General features: G+C 35.9%; 1 protein-coding gene across 7 annotated transcripts in view; it reads right to left on the reverse strand.

Moving 5' to 3' along the window:
* CACNA2D1 (calcium voltage-gated channel auxiliary subunit alpha2delta 1) overlaps positions 1–23,479 on the reverse strand; it is a 498,274-nt gene that overhangs the window by 171,747 nt on the left and 303,048 nt on the right. For all 7 annotated transcript variants that reach the window (XM_053897405.1, XM_053897403.1, XM_053897402.1 and 4 more), the window contains exon 6: positions 6,633–6,762. In XM_053897405.1, coding sequence (XP_053753380.1) covers positions 6,633–6,762 — 130 coding nt within the window. The remainder of the gene's footprint in view (positions 1–6,632; positions 6,763–23,479) is intronic.

The raw sequence follows: 23,479 nt of genomic DNA on the forward strand, positions 1-23,479 counted from the left end.
CTTTCAAAACAAATAAGTAAACTTTATTTGTAAAAACTTGGATTGAGAGTATCTTGTTCTGTGAGTATTCTGCAAGATGAACAAACGTGTATAATAAATTTTAACTTGATGAAAGAGTGATGTCTTGCAATGTATCAATGCAATACGGCAATGTCTTGCCAAACGTCATATGATCACAACTGATTCTCTGTCTCTCTCTCTCTTTCTCTCTCTCTCTCTCTCTCTCTCGCTGCAGGATTGTGGGTGATCATCTCTCATGTTCAGGCTGTGGGGGTGGGGCAGAAATCAGTGATGTTTTACAACATTGGAAGGTGCCCACAACTGACCCTAATGTATTTTTTTGTCACTTCAAAGCACCTATAGACAGCACTTGGCTTTTCCATACCAAAATAAGCTTATGAATGTTTCGCTTCATTCTAGGTCAGGCTGCCTACAGATAAGAGACCTTTTCCTCTGCTGCCTTATTGCCAGTTACATTGAATACAGTATATGACAAGAGTTCATTAATACCCTACTGTAATCACCATCCATGTGAGCATATACAATGGCCCCATGCAGAAAAGATTCCATTGAGCCAAAACATAGCAGTGATTCCATTATAGTGTAAGTCGTCCTACAACTTTCCAACAAGCCTCCTCTCTTTTGTTTCCCTCACACCAGCCACGAAGGTTTTCAAAGTGCAGGTTAATTTATCTTTCTTTTTGTTTTGTATTTTCTTTCTTATTTTATATTATATTACAGTATTATAGTCATTTTTCTATGAATATTTTTGGGTTGTGGGATGTATCATCTTTACAACCCTCAGAGCTGTGAAGTCAGACAGCCTTATTTATTCCGAGGATACCAATCTATTAAAATATTAACTTTCTAAATCTATAAAACAGTTTAAAACAATGTAAACTATTCAATGTAAACTATTAATCAGCATTCTATAATTACATAATCTCCATATTTGGCAGGGATTAGTTGTCAAGATTTGTAAGAGATTGTGAAAAGCTAGTTCTACAATTATCAGCAAAGGGAGGATACCTTTTTCCTCCAATGTTTATATTGGCATCATTTGAGATACTGCAACTATATTTTGAAAGATAAAAGAAATCAACATCAAGATAAATTGCAGGGAGCGTGTGTCACTCAGTCAGTTAAGTGTCCAACTCTTGATTTCGGCACAGGTCATGAACTAACAGTTCATGAGTTCGAGCCCTGCATCCGGCTCTGCACTGATAGTGGGGAGCCTGCTTGAGATTCTCTCTCTCTCTGCCCTTCCCCAACACACACAAACACACACTCACTCACTCACTCACTCTCTGTCAATATTTTAAAAAAGATACATTACAATGCCATTATTAGTCATTGTAAGCAGTTCAATTTAAAGGAAGTATAATTAGTAAAGCATAGGAGACTTTAAAAGGCAACACAATTCCTTAAAATTGTGTCTTCTTTTATCAAAATGGATACTCCTTAGTGATAAAACTTTATTTTTCAATTCCTAAAATGGAAGTAATTTCTTTGCTTACATGACAACGTAAGGTTAGGACAAAAGTATGTACTGCCTGAAAATGTTATGCATCTTGGTGGTTACTATGTTTCCTGTTATTGGATAGTCTTTTAGAACCGTAATAATTTTATAAATAAATATGAATTTCTATTGATAAATGACTATCGAGCATCCTACGAAGACATTCCCTATACTTGCATCTAAAATGATTTAAAAAATTAATAAATTTTTGTGATTAAAACCACATTGTCTAAATAGTCCTTCTTTTCCTAGTTTCTATGTTTGTGTTTTTACCAGCCCAACAGATAAATTAGATCTGAAAATCAAGTATGGTTTCAATGCCCTCTAAAATCTAAGTACCAACCAGTGAAATTCTCAAAAGTGAACACTTTCAGATATGGTTCTAATTAAATGTACCACTCTAAAACTTTAAATATATCAATGAGCAAAGATAATCACATTTCAATTCCTGGGACTTTAAAAAGTAATTGCCTTTGAGAAATTAGAACAGAAGATTCCTTATGAGAATATAGTCACACAACTGTCTTAGTAAAAGAAGTGGCTGTTTCCTTCAGCTAAGCCTTCAATTAAAGTAAGCTTTCACATTTATTAAATTCAGAAACCTAGGACAATCCTGTGAATCTGATAGGTTCTGATGAGCTGCATGAAGAGTCCCAGTAATTATTAAATTTTCAAGATCTTGTTGACATTTCTGATTTTACTCCTGTGTCATTTACTCACACAGTTCATAACATGGGATATGAATTTTAAAAGACTACAGGCCAGGCAAGGTCAGCATCTTCCTGATGAGATTTCAGCAAAGGAGGAGAAGCCAATATTAAGATAAATGAGACTAACCAAATAATGCAAGACAGAGCTTCTTCTTTTTTTTTTTTTTTAATTATGACATATTCCAAAATAGGTCTTAGGATTTCTGAAAACACCTATTTAAATATTTTATCTTATTTTCAAAATCAAAGTATGTTTTATTCCCTGAGACTAATTAAAATAATCTTCTACAGATGTGTACAAATAGTTCATTCTAAATGGGAAAGGAAAACATGAATAAAATTAAAACCTCTTTGGTAGAATACTAAAAACAAAACAAAAAACGGTGTACCATGTCACGGTATTCTTAAAAAAATTATGGTTAACCTTTGTGTCATTTTTCATGTCTGTTCCAGTATATAAGAGATGAAGACTTAAACTATGTGACTTCAACTAAAACAAAACAAAACAAAATTTCAAATAGAAGAGTAAGAAAATAAAGATTATCATGCAAAGCGTATTATCTTAACTCCAATGGACAATTCTGTCTCCCAATTCTTACTCCCAAAGTAACAAAGTTAAAATTAACTCAAAAGTAAAATATCAGGAATTTCATTTATCATAGTAGTTAAAAATATAAAGATTGGAATTAGACTTTATTTGAAGTCTGATCCCATTCTTAATAATATGACCTTTCATTCAAGAGTGCTTCAGGGTCCCCTTCTTCAAAATTAACAAAGTTACAGTAAATAAATTAGAGAATACATTTTAAAAGGGAAGCATGGAATCAACCAACTACTAAACTCAAAAAAACAAACAAACAAAAAATAGGTTGTTAGTATTTAACCAGGCCAACGCAACTGTGGAGTCCTTGGACCCCTGTTCACAAAATGCATGCATAAGGTAATTTACTAGACAGGTGAATTAGGTGCTAATTATCTATGGAAAAATGATAAAAATATTTTTCACGTATTTCTTAAAGATCACCTCATTGAAAAACTAAGCAAAGTCACTTTGTCTTTATTTTTCTGGGTAATCTCCTGAAGAGAAAGCTTTCTCTTGTCTTCAGCCTTCTAATAGTATAACAAGAGTCTCTAAGTTGAAGAAAAAGCAAGTTGAAAAGTAAAGTGGAAAATCTCATTTGGATGATTTGTTTCTTCATTTCAAGGTATTCAATAGGACTATGGCCCCAAACTGTTAATTATGATTGGCTACAAGAGGTGTGAGTGCTGGCGACTTCTATTTTGTATGTTAAATAAGTATGCTTTATTAAAATTTGCCACCATGGCATACGATTTTTAGAGGGGAAAAAAAACTGTTTTAAAAATGTATAAAGTACCAATATCCTTCCTTGAGTATTTAATGAACAATTTGAGGAATTCTCGATAATCCCTATTAGACCATCTGAACTGCAAAGAAGTTTTCTACAGAGTGGAAAAAAATGGACTGCTTCATAGGAATATAAGTGGGAGAAAGTATGAAGAGCCTCATTTTCTATATATGAAGGGATGGCAAATGGGATGAGAAAGCCACTGAGTACTCAGTGGGGTATAGTGAGTCTATGCCATACTGGATCTGAAATGGTATCTCATGTGTCATCCAGAGCAGGAAGTAAGTTCCAGGCCATATAGAGGCATCTCCTGTGCCATGCACATCAGTAAGTATGCTCAAGCCCTCCTCTTCCCAGCTTATACTAGCCCAGGGTGCCCATGTACTGCAAAGAGCTGTGCAACAGACCAGTGGCTCTGGCTACCATACCAAACGTGGGGGAAGTGGATAGAATCAGCAGTGAGACAAAGTTCCCCAAAATACGCATCCCACTTCCCCAAACTGCTAGATCCACGTGAGATTAAAACCACAATGCTGTTAACCTTATTTTTCTTTCCTTTGGGAATGGCAGCAATCTATGAACTTGCTCAGAGAATCCCTCTTGACTACTGAAACTGGACAAAAAGAAGACCTTCCCTTCAGACCAAAAGGAATTAAGTAGGCAGGGTTCTATTCATGTCATATTTGTTTCAGTCATAGTAGTGTTTGCATTCATTTCTTTCACATGCAAGTTTTTCATTTAATATATATTTTAAAGTGTTACAAAGATTATTAAAAACAAAATCACTGACTTTGAGTATCTTCTTGGTATGGATAATGATTTTCAGGAATAAGGAAGGCAATCCCCAAATAGGAGACAACAAAATAGAAACACAATCAGGAAAGCTTTCTACCAAACTGAAAACACTCAAGTTGGCCTCAAGTTTCTTCAACACAGTAATACAGGTCAAAAAAAATAGTGCCATGATATCCACAGACAACTAACAGAAAAATATTGTGACTCAAAAGTTCTATATCCAGCCAGTGTGTTCTTCTAATATGAATTCAATAGAAAGATATAATCTTAAAGTAAGATTATTTTGTTGGCATACCCAACAAACAATAGGTGATGAAAAATTTGAAATAAGGTAGATGAAGTAATTTTTTTAAAAATGGGAAACACAATCATATAGCTAAGTACTGTCTAAATAGTTGTAATAGTTACAAAATACAGTCATGGGGCACCTGGGTGGCTCAGTCGGTTAAGTGTCCGACTTTGACTCGGATCAAGATCTCAGGGTTTGTGAGTTCGAGCCCCACATCGGGCTCCGTGCTGACAGCTCAGAGCCTGGAGTCTGCCTTGCATTCTGTGTCTCTCTCTCTCTGCTCCTCCCCACCTCTCAAAAATACAGTAAAACATAAAAAAAATAAAAAATAAAAAATAACAAAAATACAGTTGCAAAGATCAAGATATTTCTTTTAAAAAGCACACAGTTAGAAAACTATTTTTACAAAGTACATAATGGTTGAAGTTAAAAAAAAATATGTGAACCTAAATCCCAGGTAATTCCTAAAAGGACTTGGAATTAATAGTGCTGGATTGTAAGGGAGTCTGATTATGTTTAATTCTCATGTAACAACAGAAACTACCTAGACAATTCTGTTTCTATGATCAATAGAGAGAAGTCATACATTTAATATCTTCAAACAACTGATAGGAACAATATGTACTTTAAAAATTAAAAACAGAGTGAATAATCTGATCAAGTTGGAATTTATGTTACAAAAAGAACCTTACATGCATTTAAAATGCCCTTCTAAACAATAATCTCACAGGAAATCCAAAGTATAAGTTATAACTTATATTATTAATCCCTGTACTTAATTCGCTCTGCTTAAATAAACTTGAATTGTAATAAACAGTAACAAGAAACATTTACATATCACTTACTATACTACTAGGTTGGCACTATTATGAAAACAAGTGTATGAACTTACTTTATCCTCAAATCAGTTTAGTCATTTTACCCTATTTTACAGGTGAGAAAATGCTCTGAAATTTAAAGGATTTACAAAGGAAAAAAAAAAAAAAAAACTGCAAAAATTTAGCTTTGAACTAGGCCATCTGGCCGGAACCCAGAGAGTTCTGGATACCCAATTCAGTCTATAGCCTCTGTAATAAAGGGTAATAGAAGAAACACAGCTTTAAAAATCTCAAATGGTCCTTTCTTCTTACTACTTACTTATGTGGGAAGGCAGAATACAAACTGGTTAGAGAATGGTGAACATGGAGGAACAGAACTAGGAGTGAACAAAGGCCCCGCCTTCTGGGTCATGGGTGGTCCTCAGAGATACAGATTGTACTTGGCAGGATTTGTAGTCAGCATTCTCACTCAGGCTCTGCCCTTATTAATACAGGGTACAAGCGTCCTACCCTGTGTTTTCCTAAGCAACTTACTGCCCTGCCTTTCTCTCGGGGAAGCTTTCTCAAGCAAGTCTTCCATTTCCCGGTTCTCTATTATCATTAGTCTTTCCCTAGCATTTCTTTTCATCTTGAGCCCACCATGTACTGAGAGGGAGATATTTTTTACCTATATCCTAGGGTAAGGGAGACACACACACACACACACACACACACACACACACACACACACGATGTGATGAGAACTGCCAGGTCTAAAATGTATCACTATCTCCCTTTACAGTTTGTCCAGGTATATTTGTATTTGTGCACACTTGTGCTATATAGTTTGTATTTTTAAGAAAATAGATTTATTAGTTTTCAGTTTTCATGGCCCCTGGGAAGGCACAATGACCTATTCAACCAAAGCAGAAGGACATGCCCACTGGATGCATACTCTCCTACAAATATTCACATAGTGCAGCTCTCTGAACGTAAACTGCTAATGGACACCCCATTTCTTCTTTCACAGAGAGTTTACCACGGACTCTTCAAAGACATCTCAACAAAATTTGTTCCTTTTCTCCCCCAAACAGGAGATACAAAGGACAGACAAGAGCATGGTATTCCAAGAGTTGTTCAAGTTCTTTTACTTACAGCCCTCATAGATGTCAGTGGGGATATGGACCGCTGCATGTTGATAGGATATCTGTCGTCCAAAATTAGCATCGTCAATAAAAACAGGTTTTATCCTTTGGCTGCCTGGCTCACTCTCATTTTTTTCAGGCTATACCAGAAAAGATAGACAATAAAAAGAATATTAAACTTAAGATAACAAATACTCTCACATTCAGGTCTTCATTTGTCAAAAGTATCATCTTCCAAAAAAAGACATCTATAGGAATATTTCAAAATAGAGTACCATGATGACATCTAACTCACAGACATAATGTTGTACTCATTTTGCAATACATACAAATACAAATAATTGTGTTGTACACCTGAAACTGATACATTATATGTCAAATACATCACAATAAAAAGAATCCAGCTGGAAAAAAATGTTGCAAAAGTAAGTAAAACATAGTACCATGCTGACATGAGACACACATATTATATTCAGGTATTAACATTAGCATTGTCTTTATATTATTCACATTAAAATATAACTTCTCTCATTTCCTCAATGTTGGAGTCACTCAGGATCATCCTGAGGGGACCAGGGCTTTTTCACATGCAGTACGTATTAAAATGTGCATTTACAGAACAGGATAAATTCCTTTAAATATAACTGAATTAATATTACCCATTGATATATAGTTCATGGTCTATGCTACTAAATTTATATCATGCAGTTGAGGGTAATTCTTGGTTTGACAACTTATGGTAAACATCTGCAAAAAAGGGAGCAATGAAGGATTCTTTTATATCATGTTCCCTTATTTTTGCAGGTTTTCCAGTTCAATCAATTTTTGTTTTAAAAATAAAGTATACTAGAAAAGATCTGTTATAACTAAGCACAATTAAATCCTAACTACAACCATTTTGTCTCCTGAGGTAGGAGGTAAAGTCCAATCGATAATGATGCAAGAAAAACCCATAGAAATTTAAGTTTGAAGATTAATTTTCTCTCTACTCAAACTAGGCTTTTGATACTGAATTACCTTATTGCCCTCCCCTGGCAGGAAACTGAGAATTTCACTCATTTATCCAAAATGTATCTCTCTAACATTTTTTGTTGCTGTTTTTGTTAATTGCATTAGATTTTTTTTTCCAGGTCAAATATAGTTGTTTTAGACACTTCCCCGTTTTTAAATTAAGTTCGGACTTCTATTTTCAACTCAGTAGTAGAGTCTGTATTCCATATTCCAAAGGTAATCTCCTCAAAATGAAAACAAATCACATTTGATTCTTTTTGGCCGCACACTGCAGTGATGCAAAGAATCAACAAAAGACTTAATTGGATGACCAGAAAATTCCCTAAGAAGCCTGGTAGAAAGTACCAACAACATCAAGTCAGCAGGTTTAGAAAGAACTAACTGTATCAAACTTTCCATCCAGGTTTGAACATGTACATGACCAAATAACACATTAGTATGAGATACTTTAACAAACACAGGTGTAATTTTTTTTCTCAACACTGGAAATATTTAGACATACATATGAACAATACGGTCTTTAAAAAAATTGGGGCCCAAAGCTCCCAGTCCAATCTATCATTAGGTAATGAAATCAATTTCACAAGTACTATAAACCAAAATATTTTTAAAATGAACGTTCAAGTTGGTTAGGACCAACTTTACAACAAACCATTTTTTTAAGGGAAGCGTTTAAACTATATATACAAGTACACTGTATATATTACAATGAAGAACTATGTTGTGAAACTTGTGTTTTAGTTATGACTATGTATGTACGTGTAAGTGCACATGTGAATACTGTGATGGAGTATTCTGATGGATTTTACAGAAATCTGTCATTGACAAAAATCTGTCATTGACAAAAATATTTGGGAACTCATCACTGTTTTTATTTACGCAAAAGCCATGATTAATAACTACCCCATAAGCAAATGGAATATAAAAAAATAAGAGAAGTGCTTCAAGTCTAAAAATTGGCAAAATACTTTCATACAGGAATCATTGATCATACCCTTTTCTACAAGAAGGGTAGGTATGTGTAGAATGACGAAAGGAGAGAGAAGAAACATAAGGAAAATAGAAACCATAGAGCAAAGCGAGTTCTGAACCTAACATACCAGCCTTCATTGCAATGGTTATAAAGAATGAAAAGGATAACTGAGATTTGGCCTTAGATTCAACCATGGATTTTAACACATGTGAAAATTCACACTCCATTGTCGGCTCCTGAGAGCTACTGACTTGTGAAAGGGGGCACATTAAAACAAATGATTTTCAATAAGAGGATGAAGGTAAAGAGGACACCAGCGAACAAATGACATGGCTATTTTTCTCCCCTGAAAATATTCTGAGAAATCTCAACATTTATTTTAAAGCAATGGTTTCTCAGAGTATGGTCCTTGGAGAAGCAGCAGCAATAGCCGCTGAAATTTTTCAAAATGTGTGCTCTCGGGCCCCACCCCAGACGTAATGAGCCAGGGAGGGGCTGAGCAATCTTCAGGGTAACAAACCCTCCAGGTGATTCTGTTACTTGCTAAAATTGGGGCTCCCCTGCTTAAAATATCAACAGTTGCAATTAGGCATTTTTATTTGGAACCTACTCATGAAAAACTTAGGGTTGATTAGTAATAAGCATATTAACAAACACCTATTTTTTTACCCTCCATGTAGAACACAGTTTCATGAGAGGAATGGAAATGGTAGTAGGGGAGTAATACTTGTCAGAAGACATTTCGAAAGACACTAATCCCTCAAGATACTCTAGGGGTCAGTGCCATGCGGACTTAAGTTAGCGAAATGTTGTTCCAGTAAGAGAGTACTAACCTCACTGGCACATCATCAAAGACTCTTGAGAGAGGCCTCACTCCAGAGATTAACCCAGCGTTCCCAAATGTATGCAACCCTGAGATTTTTTTCCATATAATACCACTTACAAAGAACATACTTACAAAATGCCATCGAAAAGCCTATTGGGAACCATGGTGGCCTAGAGATTCGGCTCTATTCCGCTTGCATTAATAACCTCTTGGACTTGAGCCACTCACCATCCCTTGGCCTTCAGTTTTCTGACTTCTAAATAAGTGATGTTGGGCTACAGGTGTTGTGCTAATTTCATTGGGCACATCAGAATCACCTTGGGGAAACTCAGGCCCCACCAATAAAGATGTTGATTACATGAGGAGGATGTCCTTTGAAAGAATCTCTCAGCTGATTCTAATATTCTCTTTCTTAAATTCAGATCCCTCAAGCTAAAGAAACTACAGTTATTTTCAGACCTGAAAAAATTATAGTCCCATTTCTATAGTTTTTGAAAATAACACATGATTTTTCATAAGCCTATCTTTCCCAGAAATTTCATTTACATCTATTTCTAGCGAGTTTTACTAGAAATATATGAAGAGTAGAAGGACCAGATGATAGATAATAGACAGATGGATAATGAACTACCTGTGTGAATTAGGGCTGGGAATATATGTGTGCAAGTATTTCATTCAGTCATTTGAGACATATCTGTTGGCAGACTGGAGGACAGGATTTATTGATATTAATGTTCATAGAAATGTCATTTAGTATCTAAACTACAAATAAGTTCAGTGATCAACAATAGCAAAATGTGATAATAACTGTCACAGATACAATTTTATATTGTTAAGTAATATAAGAGAGTAATTACATTGGGAATACACATATAAACAGTGTACGTTTAAAGATGATTTTACACTTAAAAAGTAAATGTTAAGAAAAAAGAAGGGAGAAAAGGTCTATTATTTTGAGAGAAAGAGAGGTAGAGGGAGAAATGAATGGATGAGTACATAGTAAATGTTAAAAGCACTTCAGTGGTTTTGTAGTTATGCAATATGACTATATCCATGTTTCTGTTCTCTTGTTTTCTAACAATACAATGAACATGCACTGCATTTGTAATAAAACAGAACATTAATTTTTGTTTTAAGTCCTTTGTAGAGTGCTACTAAGCATTACATGATTATCTTACTAAAGTAAAAGTTGCTTATATTTCTTCTGAATCCTCTCACACTTAAAAATAATAAATTTTAAATACACTTTATGGAGATCCTCGCATGTTAAAATCACCATACACAGAGCTTTTCGGGATAATTTTAAAACAATATGTAGTTCTCAAAAAAAAATCATGTACTTTTCAACTTGTATAATCATGTACCTGGACGAGTTTTAATGCACAGTTGCTAAGTACATCAAGAAAAAAATAATATGGCTGCTCTCTGTGGTTCTCCCCTTTATGGTTTCCATAAACTCAAATAATTTCATAAGAATATTAATTTCTAAACACAACTCATTTATTTCCCTAAAGTTATGATATCACTGTAACTTATGATGATCCCATCATAAGCTATGTCTTTGCCTATCTTGATATATAATGGCATTATATGGTATAATGGAAAATACAGCAAATTTTAGACACAAAAAAAGTGACTGAGGAAAGCAATCTGGAGAAAAGCTACTTAACATGTATTGTTTAATGTGTTAATGAAAAATTTCAAACAAATTTTCCCCCCCGGAATTAAGATTTCCTTGTTTAACAGAACACACAAGAGAAAAAAATAAGCATTTCTCTTTCCAGTATTTTTCCTCCCAAATTCTCCAGACCACCCCATATAAATGTGTACAAGAAACTAACCAGGTCTATTCTAAAGGAATTCGAATGCATTTATTAGAACACATAAGTGAAACATGAGAAGTATGTTTGTCATACTAGTCATCTCAATACAATTTCAGTTATTGAATAATAGATTAGATCACTCAGAGACCAAAGTACAGGCAAATGTTGGATGGGTAGGCCATTCAATTTTACAAGCAGCACATATCAACAAAGTTAATTTGGAAAGTCAAAATGGTAAGTCTAGGAGGCTCTTGAATATTTAACATATCTCAAATGTACTCATATACTAAAATATCTGTTTTTAATGTTTTGTTAGTAACTGAAAACTTTAAAAATTCTACTGATAGCAAAATGCTCAGAAATTAAAAGTGTGTACAGTTTACCTAAACTGCAGTAGAAACTACATGAACCACTTTGTCACAATTCAACTGAACATTCTCAACCAGAAACTTCGTTCACAGTCATAGTGTGGCCAGGTTTAATTCCCCCTGCTCTCAGTTATGTTTTGTGTTCAACAACACTGTGACAAAGTTAGTTCATAGTAAGAATGGTTTACTGAGACTCTCTATAGAGACTTTCTACAGAAGTACCCCGATTGGTATTTCTATCTCACTAATGAAAAGAAACAGTTAAATGAATGGTGTTTGGTGTAATGATACAATTTTTTTTTTAATTTTTTTTTAACGTTTATTTATTTTTGAGACAGAGAGAGACAGAGCATGAACGGGGGAGGGGCAGAGAGAGAGGGAGACACAGAATCTGAAACAGGCTCCAGGCTCTGATCGGTCAGCACAGAGCCCGACGCGGGGCTCAAACTCACGGACCGCGAGATCATGACCTGAGCCAAAGTCGGATGCTTAACCGACTGAGCCACCCAGGCGCCCCAACAAATTTTTAATACCTAGAGACTATAGCCTGGTGTATAGTTCTCCAGTATGTATTTTAAAATTTCTGCCTCTAAACACATCCTCTTCTTTTTCACAACTATATCATAGATACTATTTACACCAGGGATCTGCAACTTTGACAATGTAGCCGTTATGGATTTCAGATTTTTTTTTTTTTTTTTTTTTAAGTTTCACTGGTAATCCCACTCTCTGATAAAATCTTGGATACACGCCTTTAGGCATGGCATCATCATTCAACATAAATAACGACCATGCATATATTATATTTAAAATAGACTCTCTTGGTCACTACATCTGAAAAGTCTATGTGACCACTAGCTCACCCCTGGAATCTAAGCCTTCTGGGGTGCTGCATTAGTTAAGGCTGGTTACCTGTTCTGACCCTTCAGAGGAAAGCCTCCTTTTTAGTCAATCATTTGCAGCAATTAGAACTGGAGATTCGGCAGAGCAGCTGCCAGCTGAGCATGCCCAATTAATGAATAATGAATAGAGAGAAAAGGTGCCGAGCCTCATCCAGACTTAATTGCTGTGGTCAGGTTGTAAGGTCAGGCTGAATATTAAATAATGAATCCAGTTACAGTGGCTGTAAGAACACTGTTGCGTCTCCTAAGTTAATTGGTTTACATTGCTATTTTTTCCTTGAAGATGATATGATTCAGGGAAGTACTGAGGGAATGCCTAGTGTTAGAAAGGAAGTGGGAGTTGGAGGACAGACGCTGAATTACACAGCAGAGACTTCAATTTAATACTGTAACTTTGTTTTACTGAATCCTAACAACAAAAAGAATAAAAATTTTAAATTATGAATTGAATAAACGGCCATATTGTCCTTGCAGAAACATATGACTTTAGCTTTTCATGCTACGTTTGATGAAGAAATAAGAGATTTTTTTTAAAGGAATTCAAAAGATTTCTCCAGGTAGTTAAAAAGTCACAATTCCTTCGCTCTACCGTGCAGAAAGACGATAGCATTAATTCTTCAGGGGTAATTTATTAAATACGTTAATAAAGAATGTTATGAAGTTAAAATCAAAAGCAAATTGGTAACATTAGTCATCAAGAGAACACTAAAGAAACAATTCTAGTTCTTTCTTTTTTTTTTTTAAGTTTATTTATTTTGCGACAGAGAAAACACAAGTCGGGGAGGGACAGAGAGAGGAAGACGGAGAGAATCCTAAGCTGACTTCACACCATCAGTGCACAGCCCAGTGTGGGACTATCTATGTATATACATTTTGTAACTAGGACAGCGAGTCAAAAGCAAATATGAATGAGAAATGAAACACATAAAAGTGAACTGAATTAACTCAAAAAGGGTTATCGATCACTGCAATAACTTGCTTATTACATGACATTTTAGAAGTTTATTTTATTTATTTGAGGGGGGCGGGTGGAGAGAGAACGCTCCAGTGTGCTGGCAGCATGGAGCCAGATGCAGGGCCGGAACTCATGAACCATGAAATGATCTGAGCCAAAGTCTGATGCTTAATTTACTAAGCCACACAGGTGCCCTCAAATTACATTTTAAACACACTTTTTAAAGTTTTTATTTATTTTGAGAGAAACAGAGAGAGAGAGAGTGAAGAAAGGGCAAAGAGGGAGAGAGAGAGAATCCCAAGCGGGCTCTGCACCACCAGCCCGATGCGGGGCTCAAACTCACGAACTGTGACATCATGACTCGAGTGGAAACTAGGAGTAGGATGCTCGACAGACTGATCCACCCAGGTGCCCCCCCCCACCGCAATTACATTTTAAATGCAAAACTAGACATTCCTTAAATAAAATGCATTGAGGTTGCTTGCTGATGAAAATTACCAAAACATTCAAAAAAAGTTAAAATATAAATCTGAAAACATCCTCAAAACAAGACTGATGCATTTTTAGTTTGCATGAAGGATGAATGCATGTAAACCACCTGTCCCAGGACCTGGCACAAGGAAGAATGAGAGCTATTAGAATCCCAATCCAGGTAAGTGTGATCACAAGAAGTGTTGGGGCTGCTTTAAATGCCATGTGTAATATGAAATTTTCAAATCACCAGAATTAGAAAGGCATGTAATAAATACTACTGTATATGTATGTATGTATATATTTAAATAAAGCGTTTTATCTTAAAAAAATATATATATTTATATATAAAAATAACAAATTGGGGAAAAGGCTGATAGGGTATTTTTCTCTTCTAAGAGATTATGAAATGGTATCTTACATATGAAGATCACTATGTTTTATGCTGGATAACTATAAAACACCCACATCATGCCAGTGAATTTTCCAAACTCAACGAATATCATTGAGTTCTAAACAAATGCACCATGCAATGCTTCTGAAAAGAAAGGACTGGATATGGAATCTGAAAGAGTTATACATGCCACTACTCCATGAAAACTGAGAAGCGATGTTTAAACTATCCTTGCAAAAGGAGCATATGCCCACCAGCACAAAGCATTAGAAAACTGTCAAAAGAGATGCAAAAAAAAATTTGAAAGCTTCAAAAACCAAAAGGCAGAATCCTTACAAGAAATGGAACCTAATCTAATCTACGTTTTTACCAGGTTCACGTTTTTTTCCCCAATGAATCTTAATGTGGCTATATTTCACTCAGTGGTGCATGCATACTTTTAAGGTATCTGAGATAAATATCACTGGGGATCATGGATCAGATCAGTAAAGATTTAGGATGCTAAGTCTACCTATCTTTTCAATCATAGAGGCTTTATTTTACCTACTGCAAATCACCAGAGTTTAACAATTGTCAGGATAATTAAATATAGGCAAAATAATGAATAGCCACAATAAATTAAAATTTTAAATCAAAACTCTCAAAAAATCTTAGCCTTAAGTCTTGACTTTTAACAGCTGCATCACAGGACTTCTATCCCTTCCAGGTGCCCAGGGTACAGGCAGGATGACACAGCACAGTGACTCACGGGTCTTGCTATGGATCATACCAACGACGTGACATTCAATTCTGTGCACGATCAGATACCATGTGTTTGACACAGGGCAAGGGTCTTAAGCTCATTAAACTGTATTTGTCTTAACTGAAAATTATTACAATAATAGTATGTGCCACCATGGACTAATGTGAACTTTAAATGATACATTGTATATAAAGCATTTAGTGCCTAGTATAGAATAAGCATATAGAATAAGCCACTGGGTGGCTCAGAGGGTTAAGCACCAACTTGGGCTCAGGTCATGATCTCATGGTTCATGAGTTCAAGCCCCGTATCAGGCTCTGTGCTGAGAGCTCAGAGCCTGTGCTGAGTTTGGATCCTGTGTCTCCCCCTCTCTCTGCCCCTCCCCTGCTCATGCTCTGTCACTCTCTCTCAAAAATAAAATAAACATTAAAAAGTTAAAAAAAAGAATATGTATATATATTTGAGTATTTTTATAATCCAACATATAGCATCCAAAATATTTAAACCATTTATTTTAGATTCACACACAAAAATGGTAATTCTGACCAAACCAATAACTATACAGAGGTAATTAATATTCTATTTCTATGCCATCACCTATTTGAGGATTTGATGTCATTCATTTACAGAGCCCCATATAAAGGCTGCATATTACAAGATAGTGTAAAAAAGGTTAGAAAAGAAACCTAGACTTTGATTCTTTCTTTAATAATCAGAATAGATTTCCTTGCTGTTTAATGCATACCTCTACTAGCTCATTCTAGAATCACATTTATCTGTCTACAATAGAATAAAATCATGCAAGACTGGACTTTTAAAATGACATTTAGATAGCACATTCTGTTGGAATTAATTTTAATGGAGACAAGATTCTAAGAAAATAAATAGCAACATAAATATGCAAGGGAACTCAGGAGACTAGACAAATGTCGCAGACAGGTCAGATTTTTAACATGATCAATACAATGAAATGTAGCAAATAAATCAACTCAATTTGTCGACTTGGGAATTTTGGTTTGAACTTACTTCATTTGGATTTTAGTCAAAAACATAGATCTTGGAATTAGGTTAATAAGGGTTTGTAATGATCTGCCTTCTTTTTACTTGCTCTGGGAATTAAGAAAATTGCAGCTTGCTGGTACAACTCAAGCCTTCCGGGGAATCTGCTGCACTAACCTTCAGGGAATTTAAGAATTTGTTGGGACAGATGTCTCTAATACCTAAACTAAGAACCTCAATAAATTTCAAATGTAAGGAGAACATGAATGTGAAATTTCCTAAAAAATTGTTGCATTTGTAGTCTTGTAAAAAATATTTTTGACATTTAATTTTCCTTTCAAATCTGGTTGTAACAAACCTACAATGAGATGAAGACAAATTTCTGCACTGTGTTCACATTTTTTAAAGGTTTTTTGAGGGGCACCTGGGTGACCCAGTCAGTTAAGTTTCTGACTCTTGACTTCAGCTCAGCTCATGATGTCAGCGTTGTGAGATCAAACCCCTCACAAGGCTCTCTGGTTTGCATGGAGTGTGCATAAGATTCTTTCCTCCCTCTCCCTCTGCCCCTCCCCCACTTACATGCAGAAGCATGCTTCCCCCCCCTCCAAAAAAATAAAATAAATAAATGTTTTTTTTTAAAGATTCTACTCTGAATTTTATTTTCTTGTGCACTGTCTTACATATTTTACACAAATACTAGTGAACAAATACATACATACAAACAGGCTCCACTTAGAGCTACAATCATTTCAAATAAACCTTGACTTTATTACAATCATATTAATAATTATTAGTTTTTAAAAATCCTACTCATTAGCATTCCTGGATTGCCTACTTTAAGATGGGAAAATTCTACATGCTTTGTATGTGTTAACTAACTTTCACAGTAACTGGGTGAAGTAGATATTCTATTACCTTTATTTTACAGGCCAAGAGAGTGAAACACAGAGAGATGATATGACCGCCAATACCACCCAGGTAGAAACTGGCAGAGCTGGGATTCAAACCCAAGAAGTGGCACTCCAGGATACAACCTCTTACCTACCACACTCTACTATCTCCTCTGTGCATCAGTGTGTACAGTGATTATACATGTGTCCTTTGTCATCATGAAAAGGGGAGAAAGCAGTTGCAAACGAAGTACCTTGGAGTGAAATGTCCTATCTCTAATTTACCATAAAATAGTTAAGCAAATAATAGATGATAATGATTATGGAGGTATTATACTATTCTGTCTTCTATGTATTTATTTTTCTGTTCCTGGTAAAAAGTTAAAAAACAATCCCACATCGAAAAAATACCCATTTTAATGCTATCACCTCTTTGGAAATGAAATTCAAAAACTATTATTTCTCCTAATTATATGCAGAATCAGACAGAACTTTAGTCTGAGAGAGTAAATACAGTAAGCCTGATTTCACGTTTCACGGAGATTCACAGTCACTTAGCATATCAGATCTGCCCAGACGTGGAACCAAAAATCATGATTCTTATGGCACTTGTAGTAACTGCAAACAATACTCTAACTCCGCTATTCATTCCCATTGTGAATCAGTTTTCCACATGGGGGAAACTACATTGTGCTGACATTACTCTTAGTCCTCATGACTGTTTCAGGGACCAAGAGAGGAAGGGGTGGATGAGAGAGGATGAGAAAACAATGTCCACAGTCAAGGCCAGCTTTGCCATTCCCCTCTTAACTTGTTTCCACCAACCTTGACACAAAACAAACATTTTCACTTCTGCCATGCTTGTGGGAGATTTCTCAACTACTATGCAAATAGAGCAGCACTTTAAAAAAAATTTTTTTTTAACGTTTATTTATTTTTGAGACAGAGAGAGACAGAGCATGAATGCAGGAGGGTCAGAGAGAGAGGGAGACACAGAATCTGAAACGGGCTCCAGGCTCTGAGCTGTCAGCACAGAGCCCGACGCAGGGCTCGAACTCACGGACCGTGAGATCATGACCTGAGCCGAAGTCGGACGCTTAACCGACTGAGCCACCCAGGCGCCCCTAGAGCAGCACTTTAATTTTTTTTTTTTTTTTTTTTTAACGTTTATTTATTTTTGAGACAGAGAGAGACAGAGCATGAACAGGGGAGGAGCAGAGAGAGAGGGAGACACAGAATCTGAAACAGGCTCCAGGCTCTGAGCTGTCAGCACAGAGCCCGATGCGGGGCTCGAACTCACGGACCGTGAGATCATGACCTGAGCCGAAGTCAGACGCTTAACCGACCGAGCCACCCAGGCGCCCCAGAGCAGCACTTTAAAAAGTAAACATGTCCTTACAAATGCTATGCAAGTAATAGGAGTATCGAAACACATAAACACCTACCCAAACATTATCTCAACATTTTCATTATCTCAACAATTACTCCAAATTATTACTATTGCTAGAGAGAAACTGAATAAGATCCTTACCTCAAGTTACTAAAAGTTTAATTAGAAAATACTGTCCCTGTATACAAATGCTGTAGGGTAAGGTATAAAACCAGATTATGAGTAACAACTTGTTTAGAACATACACAGGAAGGAAATACCATTTGCTTCCTAGAAAAAGCAAGGAAGTCTTCAAGAGAAAGTAGTACTTGAGTTGGCTTTTAAAGAATACTTAGTATCTGATTAGAAAAATTGTAGGATATCGTCATCAGGTAGTTAGAGGAGAGGATATGTTAACATTAAGTAGCACACTGGATACAGGAATGACTGTCTTAAATTTCAAGGAAGGCTATGTGCCTTACATTCTTCCATGGAACTGTGGCTTACCAAATAATTTAATTTAGCCCAGTTACACCAGCAATTTTAAGTTTCAATTGGAAAATTTGTTTAAACAACTATAGTCATAATTTTTTATCATACTACACAATCTGAAGGGACGTTAATTTTCCCCTTTACTTCAGCTACTGCTTTAGCTAAATCTGGCTGACACTAAGTATTTATTTTTAAGCCCACCAATGAATATAAATACCACTGATCAAAGTAAAGGAGTATAGAAAGTATAAAATGCCTGTGAGGAATTGTTTCATATCACAGTACTTGACAAGCTTGGGGCGCCTGAGTGGCTCATTTGGTTAAGTGTCCGACTTCAGCTCAGGTCATGATCTCACAGTTCGTGAGTTCGAGCCCCGCGTCGGGCTCTGTGCTGACAGCTCAGAGCGTGGAGCCTGCTTCAGATTCTGTGTCTCCCTCTCTCTCTCATCCTCCCCTGCTCACACTCTGTCTCTCTCTCAAAATTAAATAAACATTTAAAAAAAAAAAAAGAAAAGAAAAGCTTATAACACAATAGCTCCCCACAAACTGACCAATTCAGATGTAGCCACTTGAAAGGTTGTATTCCAAAGGAATACTTGATCACCTTTGAATGCTTATTTTCCCTTTAACTGAGGCCATGTATCATCATTATAATAAACAAAATCAATAGACTACACTTGAATATATCATTCTCTGTATTCAAATCCTAAGTGGTGATAGACCAGAATAATAAACATGGAAGAGTAACAGGAAACAGGAGATTCCCAATTTAATCTTGAATCCCACATATACTCAATTGATGGCCTTCTTTGTATGTTTTATGTATCTTTTGAAAGCACTCCTTCATTTCCAGCTACTCATATTCTATACTCTCAAATGCTGCCTGCACCTTCCCTTATATGTTGGTACGCTAAGGATTCTACCCTGTACATTTTTATTTTTTATGTTGCGTACACAGATAAAGCAGGCTAGGAGTTAAACAAAAGGGGGAAGCGGGACTGTGGCAAACTGGAGAATGTATCACACCCCAAAATATTCAGACTCTCTTTGATTTTAACATTGTGCCAGCATACCGAAACATACCTGTAGGTGAATCTGGCTTTGTGACACCTGTAGCTTTACACTTGGCTGGGGAAATTTTGGACACTTGTTTTCAAAGTCTACTCATAGGCTAAGCATAAAAGTATTCCAGGCCAACTAAATACTTTGATGCCTACTAGAAATCTTCTCTTGAATATCCCTGTGCCAGTTTTCAGTATAAAAGTTCTTGACTTCTGAAAATCTTGCCTAAATCCTTTAAAAATCTTTGCTAAAAAATATTCCTGGGTCCAGCATCCTAGCTAATGTTAATATATTCTCTCCTCTAACGAAAGAAACACTGTAGCCTTTCAAGTCTACAATTACATACAGATCTCTTTGCATACCTGAATACTTGCTTCCATTAAACCTTTTTTTATTGTCTCTAATGCATATGCTTTGACTTGATCTATTGGAACACATGACTTAGGATTTACATCTCTGCATACTGTCTTCCATGTGTTATTTTTCCTTCCATAATTTTCTAACCTTTTTGACATTCTGGGAGTGTTGCCTGCTTCCTCTGTGAATCATTGTTGGATAACTTGCGTTGTCAAATCTGTTATTTCTTCCAATGGAATTTTTATTTTAGCAGTTTTGATTCTGATAATTTTATGTCAGTCTATTGGTCACAGTTCACTGGTTCTTTCTTTGGAGACATTAAGCATACATTTAATGTTTTTCTTCTATGAAGTATCTGAAATATCTCAGAGGAAAAATGTCCTCTGGATCTTTAACCCTACAGTATTTCTACTGTACTGTTCTTGATCTTTTCATATTATTCCTCCACTGCCTGGTTTCTATTTGATTGGTTTTAAATGAAGAAAGACCTTTCTCGTCTCAGGATTAGGAAACAGTAAAATGGTACAGATTTCTTTCCAAGCATTTGCTCTGGCTTCTGTCACAGTTGTAACTTAAAAACAAATAATGACATAGAACGTATGCTATGGTTTCTGGTCAACAGTATGCATTTGTGAAGGGCAAGTGTTTTCTTCAGAGACTTTCAATTCCAGTCCTTCACATCACAGAGACTCACACAGGTCTTGGCTGAAACCCGGGGTGGTGGTGAAAGGGCATCCTTAAACATGACATGAAGTATGGAGCATAGAAATAGGAGATGCAGTAAAACCTTGGACTGCAAGTGACCTGTTGTGCAAGTGATCTGCAAGGTGATCAAACATTTCTAGTAAATTTTAACTTGAGATACTAGTGATGTCTTGCCATACGAGTAGTATGTGACACCGAACGTTACATGATTGTAACTGAGCCAATGGTTCTTGAAATCCGCTTTGATATACAAGTGCTTTGGGTTACAGGTATGTTTCCAGAACGAATTATGCTCACAAACCAAGGTTTTACTGTATATAATTATGACTCTGGTATTCTTCATCCAGTTCGTATTTGTGTCAAGTGAAGATTCTTTTAGAACTTTGATTCACCGACTTGTTCAGAAAAATCCCTCACTGAGTGATTACTATGTGCTGGTTACTGTAAGAGCTCTGTCACCTGCTGTGAGTACAAGAGCTGGCCTCCAGGAAGTTACACTCTATGGAGAGACACCAAGGGAATAATTTATAAAGACGGGTTGTGCCTCCAAGAGGAAAGTGCCCACAATTCTTCACAAAATTCATAACAGCTTAGGAAAGAACTAGTAAAGCTTCATCTGTGGTGGGGTACCTGGGTGGCTCGGTTGGTTAAGTGTCAGACTCTTGATGTTAGCTCAGATCATAATCTCATGGTTTGTGGGACTGAGCCCTGCTTTGGGTTCAGTGCTGACAATGCAGAGTCTGCTAAGGATTCTCTCTCCCTCTTTCTGGCCTCTCCCCCACACATGCTCTCTCTCAAAATAAATAAACATTAAAAAAAAAAAAAACTTAAAGTTTCATGAGTGTCTTAAATACCAAAGGCAATAATAACTGATGTGAATATCTCGACAATGAGCAGAGAATTAGGGATGCAATATTTTAGAAATATTTATATATTAATAATGTGTAATATTATTAAAGGGATATGGATAATTTAGAAGCATAATATAAAATGTAAAACCATTTTAACAGCTCTTAAATGTTTGAGAAAAATGTCTAAAATCATATCATTGTCATGGGCATGGAAACGAAATGATGGATGTGAGCGGTATAAAATGGAGAAAATGACCACCATCCCACTAGGCACGGTGACAGAAAAATAAATCCTCTCCCACTAACGCAGAACCGGAGGAAAAGTTAAAAATAATAACCACAGGCTCAGAATTTAGAATCCTTTAGTCTCCTTCAGGAGGCAGAACATTTAAAAGAGAAACTCTATTTAGCTTTCAAACATTTGTGTTACCATTCAAATAAATGAGGACAAATTTATTTAATGGATAACGTCTCAATATTTACTATTCTAATTAGTTCCTTTGTTCATTAGATATTAGCTGATGTGTGTGATGATAAAACTCACATTCTACAATTTCCAATCACCAGATTTTAATAATGAATGTGGCTTTCTGAGTTTGAGCAATAAAAATACTACACACAATTAAATCAGTACATAAAAAAAAACAGGACAAAGAACAGGGATGGTGAGCCAATTTGAACCAAAACAATGAGATGGCATTATGATTTGTGAACATTTGATATATAAAATATCAAGCACTGTTTGTATAAAGTTGTGAGTATCAGAGTCAATTAAATCCACCTACATTGCAAAACTTTTGGTAAGGTTTGTAAATTACACCATCCAATTTCAACAGATCAGCAAAAATCTTCAAAAAAAATGTGTAACTACTAAAAAGCAGAAGTGGAATATCAAAGTGCAACATTTGCTTACATTTCTTAACTTCTTTCACTGTAAGATAATAAGTATTTCCCTTACAGAAAACAATTTGATTGTGGTGATCAAAACGCATGCATGCGGGAGGACTAAAAAATAGTACAGCATATCACTTTATATTCATTTTAACTGTAAAAAGAATTTTCTCCTCAGTTCCAAGTTGGAGACTTTGACTATCTTTAAGTGATAGAAGTCACTCAGATAAGTGAGTGGAATTTTGGAATTAACTTCAATTCGTCAAGATGAGCAAACTGAAGGTATGTTCATAAGCTGCTAATTATTTCCCAATTAGTGTTCTCTCTACTCTCTCGTTAGTAATAGAACCCCTTATTTTGTTTGGGTGCGTGCCTATGTTGGGGGAGGATTCTATTCTACATCCTGATTCAACTCGGCCAGGCTAGTCCCTAAGCTGTGGACATCAGATACAAATAAAAGCGATGTGTACAATTTCCAAACATACCCTTAAAGGCAAAGGGCATGTCCTCTATTGACACTTGCCTCCTTTCTGTTATCTAGAAGGCGAAAATCACTGTATATATATTGAAGCAGCAGCCTTGGATCACAACATGGAAAAGCTACACTGAACTGAAGAGAGAAGAAAACTTGAGAAAAGGACCTGGGGGCCTGGAAGACTGAGACCTGACACATTAGGCCTTACCTCCAGATGTTCACATGAGAGAAGAATGAACTTTTGTCTTCCTGTAGCCACTTTTACTTTAGGTCTCTCTAGAACAGCCAAACCAATACACTA

The sequence above is a fragment of the Panthera pardus genome, unplaced genomic scaffold (genome assembly GCF_024362965.1).
Source record: "Panthera pardus isolate Hobbes unplaced genomic scaffold, ASM2436296v1 HiC_scaffold_8, whole genome shotgun sequence".
Classification (NCBI taxonomy): Eukaryota; Metazoa; Chordata; class Mammalia; order Carnivora; family Felidae; genus Panthera; species Panthera pardus.